This window comes from Phragmites australis, chromosome 1, assembly GCF_958298935.1.
Source record: "Phragmites australis chromosome 1, lpPhrAust1.1, whole genome shotgun sequence".
Lineage (NCBI taxonomy): Eukaryota > Viridiplantae > Streptophyta > Magnoliopsida > Poales > Poaceae > Phragmites > Phragmites australis.
The window spans coordinates 35,207,393-35,222,593 of NC_084921.1; the positions used below are offsets into that span (position 1 = coordinate 35,207,393).

Genomic DNA, 15,201 nt, shown 5'->3' on the forward strand with positions numbered 1-15,201 from the left:
GGAGTTGATTAGTTTTAGTCTCCTCGTAACTCTCTTTTGCTATAAATTGTAAAAAATTACGGATGCTTAAAAACTTGTAATATAATTAAATTACTCACTCTTTGTTAAGTTTTGTTATGATGTAATATGTTGGAAAGACATGTGTTCCGATTTTGAGCACAAAACAAGTATCAAAACTACCAAAGCGGTATTTTGATTAATCATTGAAGTTGTGATTAAGTAAATGATCGATTTAATGATTGATTAGAATACTATTTGGACGGTTTCTTATAGTAGGTAATGGCCATAATATCTAAGGAATATTCTAGGATATTTTCTAGTGTTAGAAGGAATATTCCTGTGAATAAGAGGTACAAATATAATGACGATGGGAGTGGTTGAGTTGTGCCTATAAATATCACCATTCACCTAATGTAATAACTAGAGATGAACAATTATTATGCTTATAATTATGAGTACTATTTACTATGTTACGATCACGATCCCAGTAGGTTGGTTGTATCTGTCTGGACAAGTTGATATAGGATTATATTTGATTGATCGAATCTGATGACGCATAAGTAGATGCAAGAGTTGAGAGTGTGATTGGTTGTTAGTATGAAGACGATTTTGTGACAATGACAAGTGGGTTTGACTGCATGAGCGGATGTAGGAGCCTGCATCCATCAGGTCAGGCTGCGAGCGTACATTTGCATCAACTAGGCTAGCTGGAATAGTATATACGGACAACCAAACATGCTTCTATCTGAGATTATATATATTCGTGAGACCAGGTTGCTGGGCAACCAATCAGACCCATAGTCTTCAAAATCTCATTCCGACTCCCAATTACGCACCTGTCTCCTTCCTCTGTTTCCCCACTGCGTGCCCCACCGGCCAACGCTAGCGAGGCCCATCGGCCCTCCTCCACTCTCCGTCCTCCCTAAGCCACCCTACCCCTTGCACCACTGTCTTCCTCCTCTCTGACAAGACGCCCATGCTCCGCCCTTCTACCTTGTCTCCGGTGACGGAAATTGCTGGATCCATCGCCTCCATGACAACCTTGTCGAGTACTCGCCTTGGTGCCAACCTTGCCCACCGTAGGTCCTCTGCCATCACGTTCAGCAACGCCTCGCCCACCACCCGTCACCACCACTGGGCCAGCCTATTTCCACGGCCTTCTCTCTATGTCCTAGGGTCACCGATAACCTCGACGAACACCTCTAACCATGAACCCTAACAGGACACCCATGCTGCTAAAGTTCATGGAGCCTGCATGACTTCACGTGAGATAGAGCAGGACGTGGCCGAGCACGAATCTCGATAATGATCGGAAGGTTAGAAATCATACATAACTAGCAATTCCGAAAAAAAAATATCACTGCCCTCGCATTGTGGTTGTTAGACCGAATGCCCGTCAGTATTCTCGTCTCTTTGTTGCCTGCGTGGCCTGGCGAGAAATGAAGCGCAGCAGGATGCAGGCGAGAGGGATCAGGGATGGGCAGAGCTTTCTCAAGCCGATTGTTACGAGGAAGAAGTGGAGGGGAAGGGCATTTGTTTAAAGACTTCTACGATCGCAATAATATGTTTTCATAGCCTAGCGGCAATTGCAGAGGCATTCCTCAGCTGGTGACAACGTCAACTGACAACCATATATGAGCACCGCCTCTGTCAAAAAAGCAAAATAAAACTGCAGTGCCCTGCACCCCTGTTTTCTGAACTTAAACAAGACGTGTTTCCCTTTTCATGCGGGAACTATACCTTTCTTGATGACTGATGGGCTACATATGGTTCCATTCCCTCAATTCCAAATTTTATTCATATAGAAAGTTGATATCTATTTGACAGAGTTCGCAAAGCAATTTTTCGAGTAAATAATAATTTTTGGTTTTTTAGTTTCTAGATTGAAATTCGTGTGAGTAATTTTATGAAATAAATTAGATCATGAGAGCTGAAAAAAGTAGTTTCGCTGATTCACTTTCCACGACTCATTTTCTTCGTATTCACTTTTCATGACTCATTTTCTTCATAAAGTTTATCTTAAAAACCTATTTTCTTAAATAATCACTCATTCTAAAAAAAATTAAATTAGAAAGAGTTCTACTAAATATATCCTAGTAGGGATATTTTCAGGCCTGCCTGTGCCATGCTACTGTTCATTGGTTGCACTAAAATATTAGCCACCTGATTCAATAACGTAATCTGTCTGCGTCGAATCACTGCTGATTTTGTTTGTACAAATGATGCTTGCGGCCGTGCGCTACAAGCTAAAATCGGTCTGTTGTTCTGTAACCACGTAAATTAAACAACAGGGCAGTGGGTTTCTCAATGCGGACTGAGTACTGGTTTCGCAAAAGCTCTCAGATGTACTATAGTACTTTGTAACTTTGTTAGTGCAGTTACGACGTAGTACTAGTAATCAAATTTTGATGCGTGGAGGTACGAAGCGCACCAGTGTCTCACGTTTGGCTATGCAGACTTGTTAGGATATCTTTAATGATTATAGATATCTATTATTTTTTTGAGAAAGTATATTTTTTAAATTTTATACAAGTCTTGTCATTTACAATTTCTTATACTTTATGGAGGAGAAAGTTACTGAAGTGACTTAAAAGTATTAACTTTTTATCTCTTCTCTTTAAAAGCTAATACTTATCTTTCTCTTATCTGCGAGATATATAAAATCATGCTAATCATTAAATTAAAAAATATACTCTCTTAGCTAAAAGATAATAGTTATCTCTAACTATTAGAGATGCCTTTACAATTGCAGCGGCAGAGCATCTCTCTGATTTCACACTAGCAATGGGCACAGTTACGGTGTGGTTGCAGTCAGCAGCGGCGGATCAGGAGATGACGTGAAAGAGTAGAAGAAATAAGATCAACCCCTTCACGACTTCGTCGTGTCTGCCACTGCACGTTAGGGAAGGATTAGATGCTTCGTAATCCATACGCGTTCGGGAGTGGGTGCAGCCTTTTGTAAGTGTACAGAGCGGTGATCGTAAAATCATGAGGCAAACCCCGATGGGTAAAGTCATGTTAAGATACGCATGCACTCCAACTGTACGTAGCTGTCGACATGTTTTTGACTCGTTTGTGGTGACCAAACCATATCAAACAGTAAGTAGCACCGTGGGAAAGCTTACTACCAGGGGTGCTAATTGATAAACTTAAGAATACCTATCAATCTTTTTTAGTTAATTAAACCAAAATAATGCAGTCTTAAAATATGTTATTGATTGAAGGTGGTTATTTTTTTTTACTGACTCTTATCGTCGTATCAAAATGATGCAAATAAATAAAATATATTTTCAATTTCTATATAACACATATGCACACAGCCAAAAAAATTGGTTACCAAGTTCACCGATTGTCACCCCTGCTTGCTATAGCCGAGGCATAACAAGCAGGGAGCGGACCAGTGACCACCGCGTTCACGTGCCCATCGACGCGAGCGGCGCTCCGCTCCCCGGCGCATGGCGGACGGGTGGCTGGCACGCAACAGGCAAGGCGGGGCCTCTCTTCCCCCACTCTGACGCGCGCGGCGCGGACCACGGGCACGTACAGGCGTGTACAGCCTTTCCGGCTCGCGGCGTGAGGTGCGTGGTGCGCGCTGGCGCTGCCTCTGCCTCTGCCCCGCACGTACTCGGGCAGGGGCCGGCTAGCTGAGCCGAGCTAGCACTAGCAGTAGCGTGGTACTAAGCATACGCTACGCGCGGTTGCTCCGGCCTCTCCCGAGTCCTGACCGAAGACGTCGCCCACCGGTCGCGGCCGGTGTTTTTTGGTTGCGTGCGTGCGTACAACGAAGGGAATCACCAAGAGTGGCCGGGGTCCGGTCCGGGGATGCCACCTGAAGCCGTGAGATCAGTTATTTGGGAATAGAAAAGGGCTGGGCTCTGCCAAATTAGATCTGTTCAATCGGGCTGCGTGCCGCGTGCCAGACGAGAAACGTTTTTTATGAAATAAATTCGAACGTCTATCACAATGGCCTATTAGCTCAGTTGGTTAGAGCGTCGTGCTAATAACGCGAAGGTCGCAGGTTCGAGACCTGCATGGGCCATATATTTCGTTTTTGTTACTGTTTTTTTCATCATTGTTGATGAGCCCGTTGTGGCACATGTTCAAAGTAAACCTGAATATTTTTGCTGGGCTTCAAGGATGTCAAAATGACTTCAACTTCAACACTTTGAATGATTTTTCTTTTGCTAATCAAATTTATGAAGGAAAACTGAATGCTGACTAAGGGCCTGTTTACATCTTACAAGTACGAAAACTGGTCATCACATCGGGATCAATCATCACTAAGCTAGCAAAGATGCCACAGAAAGGCTCAGTAACGGTCAGCCCGCAGCGCTAGTTTGTCTTCTCACTCGAAAAGTTGCATCATCTGTGGCTAAATAGACGGCACGGAGACGACCCTGGACCTATGACATGAGCATTTGACTATATGAACAGTGCTGCATCAGACCACAGATTAGGAGTGATTCTACTAATAGCGTAGTCACGTAGAAGCCATGAACTCCATTTGCTAGCGCTCATACCTTCCTTACCCCTAACCCCTGTTTTTGGTTCTTCCTTCAGCAACCTTTTCACTGCACAGATACAGACATAACTTACAGCCACAGACACTAGGGACACGAATGCAGAATGCAACAATTTGCATTCTGTACAAGGGATACAGACATCTGCTGATTGAGCCGATTAAGACAATTAAGGCTGTGTTCCTCGTGCATTCGAAATTATTGTTTAGTTGCCAGCATGCACAATTCAGTAACTCCAGCTGCTTACTTGGGATTCTCTTCTGGCGCTGGTTCACCTGCGATCCACCATGGTAGATGAACAATCACTAAGAAGTACATGGTCTGTTTTTCAAGTTTCAATCAGGGCCATATGGTACCATTTCGCATTCTAAAAGAATACAACATATACTTCAATAGTCTGATCGTTTATTTCTAGAGATGTTCCAAATGCAAAATTTGTCTTCTGGGGGAAAAATGAAATGAAGCTTATGAAATTTATGTGGTTATTTGTCCAATATGTATGTTTAGTGGGGTCCATTCCTTTTAATTTCTTCACATATTTTCAAACATTAGAGATGTTTGCAGAAAAGATGTGAGGTTAATTGACCCATATATAGCTCTCCATGGATCTTTGCCTTCAACCTTCTAAAAGCTAAAGAACTGTATTTTCCAGCAATATGAAAAACTGATAATTCAATCCCAAAATGAAAACTCACTTACATTTCGGATTCATTATCAACAACTTGGAAATTGATGACAAAAATGTAAATATCTTACCATATGTGCAGCTTTGAGAATGGAAGAATGCCAATGCTGAAATTATGAAGTACAGACAAGGGCTTGTGCCTCTAATTTCAGCATCATTATTTATTTGGACTTGTTAGCTGGAAGAATGCCAACTGCATGAACAGTGCAATAGTTAAAAATGTAAATTGTTATTTATTTAGAACAGGAGAAATGAATAGTTTTAACAAATTAAAGGTACAAAAATTCAGGAATAAAACATGATTCTTCAATAGTATAGGCATGACTAGAACACACAGAAGATCAGAGCTTAGGGAGCACAATAATAGGTACATAAAAAAAAATCCAGAACCCAGATGGTTGCTTATCTAGGAACTGAACAACGGGTAAGTTCTATGTCGCATACGAAAATAGTAAATGGGCATATTTTACACGCCTTCGGTTCTTGTCACAACTTCAAATACACACATGAACATTATCCAAGGCATGCTACCATGGACAAGTTTAGCTGAGCTTGAGCAATCACTGAGTGTGAGTATGGATCTATTGAAAGAAGTGCTGTATACAAAGCTTTAGGCAGTGTTAACCCCAAAACACATGTCCACAAGGCAACGGAGATTGACCTGTCATGCCTGATGTCTTATAAAACAGAAAATGCACTGCTTGGCATTCCTCCTGTCAGAACAGATCGCATATTCACGCTAAACTACATAATGAAGGTTTAGATTTAGACTTGGATGGAGCTGTGACCAGGTGACTTCTCTATACACTTGCTTTCCATCAGCCCTCTTATTTGCTGTACATCATCCCACTGACCTTCTTCAGCATGTAAGTTCGAAATTAGCACATGTGCTCCCACATCATTAGGAGCTAATTTAATTATGTGCTGTCCGATTCTCTTCCCTAAATCCGTTTTGTGATGGAATCTACATGCTGAAAGAAGTGATCCCCAAATTACAGGATTAGACTCTATTGGCATCTTCTTGATGAACTCAAATGCTTCTTCTAGCAGCCCAGCTCTACTTAGGAGGTCTACTATACAACCATAGTGCTCAATATCAGGGGCAATAGCAAAGCTAGACATGGAATGAAAGTACTTTAGCCCCTCATTAACCATTCCTACATGAGCACAGGCAGCAAGGACTGCCTTAAAGGTAATACCATCAGGTTTGGGCTCTCCTAACTTCAGCATTTGGTCGAAGAGGTGGACTGCTTCTTTTCCATGTCCATTGCTTGAAAAACCTCCAACCATAGAATTCCATGCGAGGGTTTGCTTATGCTGAATTTTACTAAATATTTCAACAGCCATGTCAACGCAGCCACATTTTGCATACATATCCAACAGGGCACTTTCTAGGCATACATCTCTTCTTACATTATTCTCTTCTATATAAGAATGTATCTCCCTCCCTTTATCAAGTGCTCCAAGCTGTGAACAAGCAGAAAGTAGACTAACCAGTGCCATTTCATTTGCGACAACTTGTCCAGCCTTCATCTCTTCAAAAAAGTCAAAGGCTGCTGTAAATTGACGTCCCTGGACATAACTGCAAACCATAGTTGTCCATGAAACAACATCCCTTTGTTTCATAGTCTGGAAAACCACTTCAGCTGCTGCCATATTTCCACATTTGGAATACATGTTAATCAAAGAATTTGTAAGGATGGTATCACAATGGATCCCATGATTTTTTATGTAATTATGGATGTCCCTCCCTTGCTGAAGATCACCAAGCTGAGCGCATGCTGATAAGACACTTACAAGTGTTACTGCATCTGGAGTTACGCCATTTGATATCATCTGTTCAAACATTCCTAGTGCTTCTTTTTGCTTCTGATTTTGCACATACCCATCAATCAAAGTGTTCCATGATTTAGTATTTCTTTCAGGCATGACCCGAAATGCTTCCAAAGCATCAGAAATGCATCCACATTTTGCATACATGCTTATGAGTGCATTTATTATATCCACATCAGCCTCAATGCCAAATTTGCCAAGCTGACCATACACCCACCGGCCTTCGTCAACAGCCCGCCCTTGCCCACAAGCAGAAAGCAAACTTATTATCGTGACTTTGTTAGGAGGAATCCCTTCTGCTTGCATATCAGATAGAAACCTGAAGGCGTCATCCCACAGACCACAGTGTGCAAAAGCTGAGATCATCAACGTCCAAGACACCACATCTTTCTCGCGCATTTCCTCGAAAACCTTCTTTGCGTCCTTGGCACTTCTAAACGTGCCATACAAATTCACAAGACCCGACATGACGAACAGGTCTGACGCATACCCAATCTTCCGAACCATTGCATGCACCACGTCCCCGGTCACCCGCCACTCCCAGCCAGCAAGAGCAGCACTCGCTGACACAGCAGCGGCCATCGTGTAACCATCAGGGGAGACGCCTCTCCGAAGCATGGCCCTGAACGTCGCCAGCGCGTCCGCAGGCGCGCCGCGGTTGGAGTACCCTCTGATCATGCTGTTCCATACGGGCGCGTTCGGCTGCGCCATTCGGTCGAAAACCCTGCGCGCGTAGCGCATGTCGTGGCCCGCCACGGGGGATGCGAGGAGGGCGACGAGCCGGCCGGTAACGGCGGCGTCGGGGGCGAGATGGGCGCGGACGAGCCGGCCGTGGAGCTCTGCCAGGTGGGCACGCGAGGCGCAGGCATCGAGGTGGTGGCGGTGAGGCCGGGGCGGGCTTGCGTTGGGGCGGAAGTAGAGGTAACGCATGGCTGCATCGGCGTTGGGTCTGGGAGCTCAGCAGTTAGTGGATGCGGCTAGCGGTTGGGATTGTTACTTATGAGTACTTGAGTTGGTGTCCAAATCCTAAACTCCACTGTAGATCTGGCTTGCGTTAAAGTACGGTAGCACATGTGCTTAGAAGGAAGACACAATACTTACTTAAACACCATTATTTATATTAGTGCTAACAAAAAAATTAACTACATTTAAACATCTTTAATCTTTATTTGTATTGAAAATTATAATTTTTATATATGTGCACTCCCTTTACTTAAGCACTAGCTATAAATACTTAACATTGTTCATGCCTAATGGTTTGCTTGTGCGTTTGGATGGCGGGAAAGAGGAGCAAAGGTGCTGCATCATGCAGGGCACACTTGTGCAAATTAAACGATTTATAATTTAATAGACCAGATTCAACCGTTGTGAACTCAACAGCTTTGGAATATACAAGTTCAGCATCTAAAAAGTGATTCGTTGAAACAACTTTTGTATGCACTCAATCTTTTTAAAAATTGATTGAACAATTTAGGAAAAATAATTATAATTTTAAAAACTACTTTAGAATTTATGTGTGAGTTATTAAAACAATATATTAGAAATGTTGAAACAATATAGCGGAATTTCTGCTTTTTTACACATTCAAACAATATTAAATACATTCATATTGGATTTAGTTTTCTGCATTAATTGTTAACAATATAATGATTCAAACGGTTTTCGAAAAAAAACACATGGTTTGGGAGAAAAAGAATGATTTTGAAGATTAAAATTCAATCGCACCTTAAATTTCCACCCACCTATCCCCACCCTGACTAATCAGGTCACGCCACATCGTTGTGTGATTTGCGGTCTACCTTTTACACGCGCGATAGATGATAGACAGGGGAAACCGGGATTTTTTATTTATATATTTTTATTGTTTAATATTTAAAAAATGCACATTAATTTTAATATATTACACTTCTAAGCTACCGTAGATACCGCTCATCCAACGAGTGACACCTTATGAGACTCACGGCGCAACAATCAGAAATTAAATACTCTAATCGATATAATATCCACGTTGATATGACGTTCAACCAACGGACGACACCTTTACACCCACAAAACCTATTGAAAAAGGTGTCGTCTGTTGAAAAATGTATCAACACAATATGCTCACAATGGTTCTTATCGCTTTTGTTAATCACATGCATGCTTTTCAAGAGCCCGAAAAACTAGCATTTTTGGTAATCATAATGGGGCCCGCAATAATCATAAGCATGCATGCAACAAGACCTGTGTGTATGCAACAAACGATACTTTTTTCAATGTCCCCAGCACAGACTTGTCGCGCCGCCAACGGATGACATCAAATGTGTCACCCGTTGGTAGGCGACATGTTAACATAGACATCACGTTGGTTAAGGTATTTAATTTCTGATCATTGCGTTATGGGTCTCACAAGGTGTCGCTCGTTGGATAGACGACACCTTGCTGTCACCCTTCCAATAGGCGATGATAATCTAGATGTGCATGCATTTTTATAAATATTAAAAAATAAAAATATATAAATAAAAAATACGGGAAACCGTAGATCTGCTTAGGCCAGTCTAACTCGAGCCCAAAACCCTTTCTCGACCTTGAAATCTAACCCAATTAGGCCATGAAAACAGGTTTGGTATACACTTCGGATTAGGCCTGAGTAGAACTGAAATATATTGGGCCTAACCCAAGTCTAGCCTGATATATTGGTTTGTAATTTTTTTTCGCAGAGTAAATCACCGGGCAGCCCAGTCGAGCCCCAGCCCAAGCCTGAGCTGACCCGACTGAAAATTAGAGGCCCGATAGCCTTGTCAAGTTCGGTCTTAGGCAGAGTTCTCAGGTTTGACCTAAGCTAGTGCTGTCCACCTGTCAGGCCAGTAGGACACGACCCGGCTATGGCACGGCCTGATATGCCCATTTACTGTAACGGGTTGTACCGTGTCGGCCCGCGTGCCGCACCCTCGGCCCATAGCATGGCTCGTCAGCCACCGTGACGTGTTGGGCCGCAACCCTACTCGGATTGACCCGGCTTGGCATGGTAGCTGCCCAACAGCACGACTCGACTTGGCGGCACAACTGGCCTAGCTGAGCACGGTGCACAGCTGGCCTAGCTGAGCACGGTGCACAGCTAGCCTGGCCGGTCCAGCAGCACTCCGAAAATAGTTTTTTTTTTTTAAAAAAATAGCTATAAGATTTAAAAAATAAAAAATTATAGAAAATAGATAAAAATGAGCTTGATTGATTAGTTACCTTGTTAACAATATTTCTATTAGAAGGAAAAAAAAGTACAACATATTCTTCGAGACGTGCCAGACCAAACCTAGCTAGGCCGAAGCATGTTGGGCCGAGCCGTACCCGTGCCGATCTGGGCTGAGCCGTGCTCGTGCCAGCCTGCCGTTCCGCACGAACGGCCCAGGCATAGCCTGTGGCTTTGTGCCGTGCCGATCCGATCCAGCTCGGCTTAGGTCGTGCCGTGCCTGGGTCGTGTCTCGGGCCGATCCAGTAGACACGACCTATTTGGACAGTACTAGCCTAAGCTAGCCTGCTCCATATTTGCTCAGGTAAGCTCATAACATAAAGTTCTCAACCACTGCAGAGGATCTAGGATAGATTTGAAGATTGGGCAAGCTTGTCTACTGCCTTTGGTGATCTTCTCCAGTGGCGGCAGATTTGCGCCTAGGGAATACTGATATCAGGGTTTCAAAATACGTCGGTAACCACTCGATATTCATGGTTACCGATCAATTCGATGCGGTTCGCATTCAGAAATTGATCAGTTTTCGGTTAAGTTCAAATTCAAAATTCAAAAAAAAAATAAACATTTGACAAAATTCGACCTATTTCTACCGAATTACTGTCAAAAACCGTGAATATCGAAGAAATCGCTAGGGCTTGGTATTTGGTCTTGAATCGAATTTTGAAACCTTGACTGATACTAGCTCCGGTCATGCTTTTGGGTCATGACCTGATCAGACCTAGCTCCTAGTGCTAGATCAGATGTAGGCTTGTTAACATTCCCAATTTTGTTTCAATTATGAGAGAACTTGGCTTTTGTTTTAACTAGAAGGAAGCCCGCTGCAAATTGCCGCGCGAGCTAGTCATAGCTAGGTTGTAACAATGAAAGGCTAAAGAATTGATATGTTCATGTAAGACCAAGCCCAAGGGAATCCCTTCACGGGCAGATTCCCGTCGTGAAGGGATTCCCGTTTCCTTCAGCGCTCCCAACGGTTTCCCTTCACGGTTCCCTTCACGACGAGATTCCCAGAGTCATTCTCTTCAGGACGGGATTCTCTCTCCATTCCCTTCGTGATTCCCCTCGAAGGGAAGCTGTTGGAGATGAGAGAAAATAAAGGGAATGAGAACGGGGAAGGGAATCGGGAAGGGAACGAAATGAAGGGAATATGGTTAGAGATAGTCTAATGCAAGCACTGCTGCAATCTAGGGAGTATCGCAATCTTCTAATTTGAACAACATATTGTATGGTTTACAAATCGCAAGTATTGGTCGAGGTAGATCCCAAATTACACATCCGTGGGTGCTAGTGCTACTTAGTGCACATCATTCTTTGCTGTAGGAGAGAGCACACCAGCGGAATTTAAGTCTTGATATTGGCTTGGTGCAGACTACCTATATAGCAATTAACCAAGTTATGATCTTTCTGTTGGAGCAGACCAGACACAAGGTCACTTTCAAATGGCATGAGACCAGATAACGGTTCCATCCAACATGAATAGCACCCACTCTTCTCTTCTACACAAAGCAGGTGAGCAATATGATAGAACGTGAAAACCTATAGACCATAATTTTTCTACACAAATTTAACGGCAACCAAACCATAAAAGTGAAAGAAAAAATGGTATACTACATGGATAATGTGTGTCCAGAGTAGTTTGAGCTTGACAGGGGAGACAAACTGAGCTGGATATCACAATATGTAACAGCTCATCGGATGACAAATGTCTTCATTCACTTAATATAAGGTAAACAGTCATAACTGAAGCTTATAATAACAACAAAAGAACTCGGTCGCTACTCCATGCTAGTCCAAGCTGCAAACATTCATTACACATGACATGGCTAGGATGGACTACAGAAATAGGACTGCCAGTGATATCAATCACCGTGTTGTTAGCCTAGTATGTAGAGGAGTTGAACTGCAGAGCTCTTATGACGTAGATGAAAAAAAAGAAAAGAAATACAATACATAGCTGAAATCCATCCACAATTTGATAATGTTTTGTAGGTCTGTAGTCTCTCTGAAGGTGACGTTACTTTGATTTGTATAGTAAAATCCGCATAATGATTAGTATGGTATTATAGCTCTAAAAAAATTCATAAAGCTATTATTTACTGCACTGGGTATATATAGTCTGGAGCAAATAACTTTACAAGTATGCAAAAGGTGCTGAAGTTCAAATGTAAATCTAGAGCTGAACAAAAATGGCAAGGATATATAATAAATCACAAACCTGAAGGTGAGGAAGCAAGTATGGCCTGGCTCCGTGTACGGTGTCGATTAGGCAGCGATTTTTCAGGAGGTGAAGACATGATATCAGTGCAACGGCAACCACAACCGACGATAAGAAACATGATGTAATAACTGCTTCCCAGTGATAGAAATCATAAAAGAAAAAGCAAGTGGTAATAGTCCCTCAAGGCACCTTGAAACTACCCTGGAATTGTGCTTAAAGAGTTGGACAACAGACTCTAGGGCATATGTAATTAACTTAATACTTCAATATAATCTAGTAATGTAAGGAGCACACCGACTGAGAAATCCAAGAAAAGAGGGTGAAACCATGTATAAGCAGGCTGCAAAACTATAAACAAACTTGTGTGTAATCATACATCATATGATGAAGCATAATCATAAAAGAAACATGTTTATTGTACCAAACTACATGAAGAGCATCCTGTCTTGGCTCAACAAAAAAAGGACATTACGTGACTTTTCATGAAGCTTAACACAGTAGTAATCCCTCAGCAGCAATCACGGTGGAAGGCACATGCATTATGTTACTCTCCATGCATCGGCGTGTGTAAAAAAAATATAATATTACTAACCTTGTTCTGAGCCTACAGCTATAACTTACCTGCTTCCACAAAAGAAACTTCTCAGTAGGAACTATATTGAATACGGGAAGCAAACGCTACAAATCTGCAACCGAAGAACATAAATCCCAAATGGAAGACCCCATGCTTAATGGCATACTTAACGGCCCTTCATGCCTCTTTCAGACTACCTTGAAATCCTACCCAAAAAATAGAACCATTCACTTCCAAACTGACGTAATTATAAGGAACCCAACAAAGATAAAACCATATATAATCAGTGTGCCAACTTGCTAAAGCGAGCATATTGGAGAAGAAATCTGTATGGAGACGGTCAATTTTCAAACTTCATTACAAAGGAAGAAAACAATTATCAAATCTAATTTAGCAATCGGAATAGAACATTGGTTCTACTTTTTAGACAAACATAGACTATTACATTACCTGGTCAAATAAATATGCATTGTAGGTAACCAGTAAAATCAATGAGTCTGACAGGGAAATGAAAGAGAGAAACTAAAACTAATGTACTACTGACATCCCGGCAAGCAGACGGGTCCATCTGGGGCTTACATAGCAATTCGGCAAGCGGATGGCCCTAGCGGCACTGCGCAGCACGCCCAAATAAGTAGATTAGAGAGGAGATGCAAGTGCGGTGGAACCGAGCAAGCCGTGGAATCACCTCACGGAATGGATGGATAGAGGCGATCGGCCAGCCACGTAGCCGCGGCCACCTGAAACTTGAATTGGGCACGACGAAGGAGGGTGGTCCCAGGTGGAGCGGCGGGACGAAGCAGGGGGAGGGCCGCTGGGCGGGGTTGCTGTCGCTAGTAGGGGCGTCGACCGGGGCTGCCGTCGCTGGGAGCAGAGGAGCCGTGGTTGGGCGAACGGGGGCGGAGGGGATTGAGGCGAGGTGAGGAAGAACTTGTAGGCGAAGGGAAAGAAGGGATCGGGAGGAGAAGGGGATTGATACACGATTGGAGATCAGCAGCGAGGGCAGGAAAGGAAAACCATGTGACACAGGTGGACGGATGGCCAGATCGCTCTCTAAGCCTCAGATCAGACGGCCAAAATGGGCTGGAGGGACCGTGAACAGTGGAACAGTGCGTAGGGGCAAAAGAAGTAATAAACTTTTAAGTCTTTTATAGATGTATAAGGGCCTATTTGTTTTCCTGTTAACTTTTCCACAACTAAACTTTGTCATACAACCCTTGCTTCACATGACAGAATTGTGCAAATTTTCAGTCGATGAAGTCCCATTGGATTAGTGGGTGACATTAGCTTATCAAAGTTTCATCAGTGCCAGAATTAGAGGGAGGTCATGGGAGGTAGGTCAGCCCGTGGTGGTGGCGGATGCCAGGGGCAAGCAGGGACATCGCTTGCTGCTGGAGGAGGAGAAATCATAGGTTGGAAAGAGTCTGAGCGGGTGCGAGCTGAAATAGCTAGTATAGCAGGAGAGCAGGTTGACGGCAGGGATGCCATAGGAGACGGGAGGAGGCATCCAGGGCAGGAGAGCGAGGTGCTCTGCGCAGTGGAGAAGAGAGAGATGTTATCACGCTAGAGGTTGAAGAAAGAGAGATGTTCTCAGGCTAAGGTTGAAGAAATATGGTTGTTCGTCGGATGAAGATCTAAGAGCTCATATGTGTCAACTGTAAAATCAATTATTTTCAATCAGTTGAAAATTAGTAACTCTCTTTTTTCAGTAAGTGTTTGGTTGATTTCCACAATTGTAACAAGACACACTTCATTAGTCCCTGGTTCACACATCACACACTCGGTTTCTTAACTAGTTTTGTCATATTTGTTGTTTGGGATTTTTTTTAGCCACACTTTTTTGGCAAGCCAAAATTTTCTAATAACTTTGTTGTCGACAAGGCTAGTAACCAAGCGGAGAAGCATTACAAGTTCGAATAATGGTAAAATCTAAAAACTGCACATGAATGCTTTAAACTTATGATATGATACCTATTTTTAGTAAAAAAATGTCTGAATATGAGCATTTTGGGTGGTTACGAGCGGGCCGGCTCCCATGGCGTCGTCACGTTATCCACCTGCTTCGGTTGCTGCAGGCCAGGAGCCAATTGTTAGGCCCAGCAAGGATTTGTATATCGAATTGTATGGATTTGCTGATGAGAATGCATC

The 15,201-nt window shown here is 43.0% G+C and overlaps 1 protein-coding gene, 1 long non-coding RNA gene and 1 other non-coding gene across 3 annotated transcripts; 1 reads left to right on the forward strand and 2 right to left on the reverse strand.

The window, feature by feature from the left end:
- The first annotated feature begins 3,965 nt into the window (after positions 1-3,965).
- TRNAI-AAU (transfer RNA isoleucine (anticodon AAU)) lies at positions 3,966-4,039 on the forward strand. The gene has a single exon. It is a non-coding gene; the product is annotated as a tRNA-Ile (tRNA).
- A 359-nt stretch (positions 4,040-4,398) lies between these two features.
- LOC133916644 (pentatricopeptide repeat-containing protein At3g22690-like) lies at positions 4,399-8,026 on the reverse strand. The gene is made up of 2 exons (XM_062360411.1): positions 5,277-8,026; positions 4,399-4,795 (listed from the first exon to the last, which is right to left on the reverse strand). The coding sequence occupies exon 1, from the start codon at positions 7,966-7,968 to the stop codon at positions 5,971-5,973; it is 1,998 nt and encodes a 665-aa protein (XP_062216395.1). The 5' UTR covers positions 7,969-8,026; the 3' UTR covers positions 4,399-4,795; positions 5,277-5,970.
- A 3,427-nt stretch (positions 8,027-11,453) lies between these two features.
- LOC133916648 (uncharacterized) lies at positions 11,454-14,040 on the reverse strand. The gene is made up of 2 exons (XR_009909526.1): positions 12,477-14,040; positions 11,454-11,757 (listed from the first exon to the last, which is right to left on the reverse strand). It is a non-coding gene; the product is annotated as an uncharacterized LOC133916648 (long non-coding RNA).
- Between the last annotated feature and the right edge of the window lie 1,161 nt (positions 14,041-15,201).